At 39.6% G+C, this 2493-nt stretch overlaps 1 protein-coding gene across 1 annotated transcript in view; it reads right to left on the reverse strand.

Moving 5' to 3' along the window:
• LOC109390099 (laminin subunit alpha-3-like) overlaps window positions 1–2023 on the reverse strand; it is a 149795-nt gene extending 147772 nt beyond the window's left edge. The window contains exon 1 of the mRNA XM_019656146.1: window positions 1888–2023. Coding sequence (XP_019511691.1) covers window positions 1888–2023 — 136 coding nt within the window. The remainder of the gene's footprint in view (window positions 1–1887) is intronic.
• Window positions 2024–2493: the final 470 nt, after the last annotated feature.

Consider the following 2493-nt stretch of genomic DNA (forward strand, 5'->3'; position numbering starts at 1 on the left):
AGGGACAATAGACCAACCTCTTCTCTTCTCTCTCTCTAACTTAGGACCTCCCTGACCTGATTTCTACTGTCTTAGGGCCCTGCCATCCAGGAGGCTACACGGAGGCGATAGATTAATCATTAATAAACAAGTCCATGCCAATTAAAGGCTAGTCAGTTGATGGATTTACACTGCTATCTCTGATAGCACCACCTGACCCCTGATGAAGGGCTGACAGTATTAGGAACTATTGCAGGTAAGGTGGAAAGGCTCCCCAAAGCACATCATGTAAGCTGTTCCTTGCACCTCTGCCTGAACATGAAGCTAGGCCCAACAATGTACAAACCAGAATCTGACTAAAGTAAACTATTTCTCTGGTAAGTGCTACTCATGGGGAATTATAGACTTTAAATAAAACATTGAGAGGAAAAACCATTACTGTATCTAGCATCCAGTAATTCTCAGCCCTTTGAAGTATCCCTCTTGTGGTGGTAACGTAAGTGTATAGAATTGCCGAACACTTAATATTTAAGATCCATGGATCTTACTGCATGTGAAATATACCTCAATTAAAAACAAAAAAGTACACCCATGTTTATAGCTAAAAGGTGGCAGTAAACTAAGCGTCCACTGGTGAATGAATGGATAAGCAAAATGTGATATATATATATATATATATATATATATATATATATATATAATGAAATATTATTCAGCCTCAAAAGGGGAGGAAATACTGACACATGCTACAACATGGACGGACCTTGAAGACATTATGCTAAGTGAAATAAGCCAGTCACAAAAAGACAAATATTGTGTGATTCCACTTATATAAGGTACCTAGAGTCGTCAAATTCATAGAGACAGAAAGCAGAATGGTGGTTTTCAGGGGCTGGGGGGAGGAAGGAATGGGGAGGTGTTGTTTAACAAGTATAGAGTTTCAGTTTTGCAAGATGAAGAGTTCTGGGATTGCACAATAATGTGAATGTACTTTACTGAACTGTATACTTAAAATGATTAAGGTGGTAAACTTTATATTATGTGTATTTTACCAAAATAAAAAAATAGGGAAAAAGAATTTGAAAAATGTATGTATATATATGTATATATATCCCTGATCCCATTATCCCATTAGACCAGGGATGACAAACAAGTTTTATTTCTCTTGGAAACTCTAATCAATTATTCGTGCCTGCCTTGGGCACTGTCTGGGCGAGGAGAGGGAATTCTAGACATTTAATTGGATGCAAACATCCACTGAAACAATTAGGCTTATTCATAGCAAGGCTAAAAAACCCTGAACAATGTACTTACAGTTTTTCAGGATTGTTTGCATTGCACACTTCAGCATGGCCGTTGCAAACACACTGCCCACCAATGCTGATATCCTTTATGCTGTAATAATACTATCCAACAGAAAACAGAACAAGGCAGTTTTAACAAATGGCAACATAAACTTTCCTTTACTAATCTTTAACTCACATCTGTATTGACTCTGCTTCCCTTTCACCCTGTTCTCTTGAGCCAGCCTCAACACAAACAGAGCCACATTTGGATGTAACTTGTCTTACAAAATAAATGCATTCCTCAATCAAATTTAATAGCATTATGCTGAATTTGTACATTTTTAAAAATAAAATGCTTTGGGGACGGCCAAGTGGCTCATTGGTGAAGAGCTGGCTTGNATTGTTGTTATTTTTTCTCATATTTATATCTGAATTTAGAGTGGGGCACTTACCCCACAAGTTTGTGAGTTATTTGTCACAATAGAAAGACCTGAGTCCACAAGCTTGAAATGATCTCACCCTCTTCATGGGCAGGGGATAACCTAGCATCAGTCGTCAGGCAGAAATGGGGATAAATGGTAGGCGGGGCCTCATTTCCCAGTGCCCCTCCCCCAGTGCTCACCTTCACACTCATTGCCTTTCTCCCACGTGGCTGGCTGCCAGCGTCTCTGATTGTACCCAGCACAACAGCGATCACACGTCTCCCCACAGGTGTGGTGTTGGCACTGACATCGAAACCTGGGTATATGGTGAAGCATATCTCAGTTATTGAAAAGTTTTGACTAAGATCAGTTGTTCCTGTGTGAAAAACTGACAGTCACCATGGTCACCCATGGTACCATTTATTGAGTAATTATGAGAACAAAGCACTTCGCATATATTATTTCAAGTCTTCCCCATCCTGCTATTTATAGTGGGTGACATTAAGATTCATAGAGATTCAAACACTTGCCAAAGGTTAAATGGTGATGATAGCCAGATTTCAAACCTGTTTGTCTGACTTCGAAGTCCCAACTCTTTCTTCTCTATAACATTATATTACAATAAATCAACACATGAGCAAGGAAATGTTGATTTTCCTGAGATATTGAATAGCACATCTTCACAAAGATCTGGAGTCATCCTGTGAGAAAGGTCTGCTTAGGTTTCTTCTCTCAACCTGGGGTCATGCACAGAGAGCCACCTAATCCAAGAGCCAGTTGCTAATAAGATCTCAGGGGACCCTGTC

The sequence above is a fragment of the Hipposideros armiger genome, unplaced genomic scaffold (assembly GCF_001890085.2).
Source record: "Hipposideros armiger isolate ML-2016 unplaced genomic scaffold, ASM189008v1 scaffold_255, whole genome shotgun sequence".
NCBI classification, from domain to species: domain Eukaryota; kingdom Metazoa; phylum Chordata; class Mammalia; order Chiroptera; family Hipposideridae; genus Hipposideros; species Hipposideros armiger.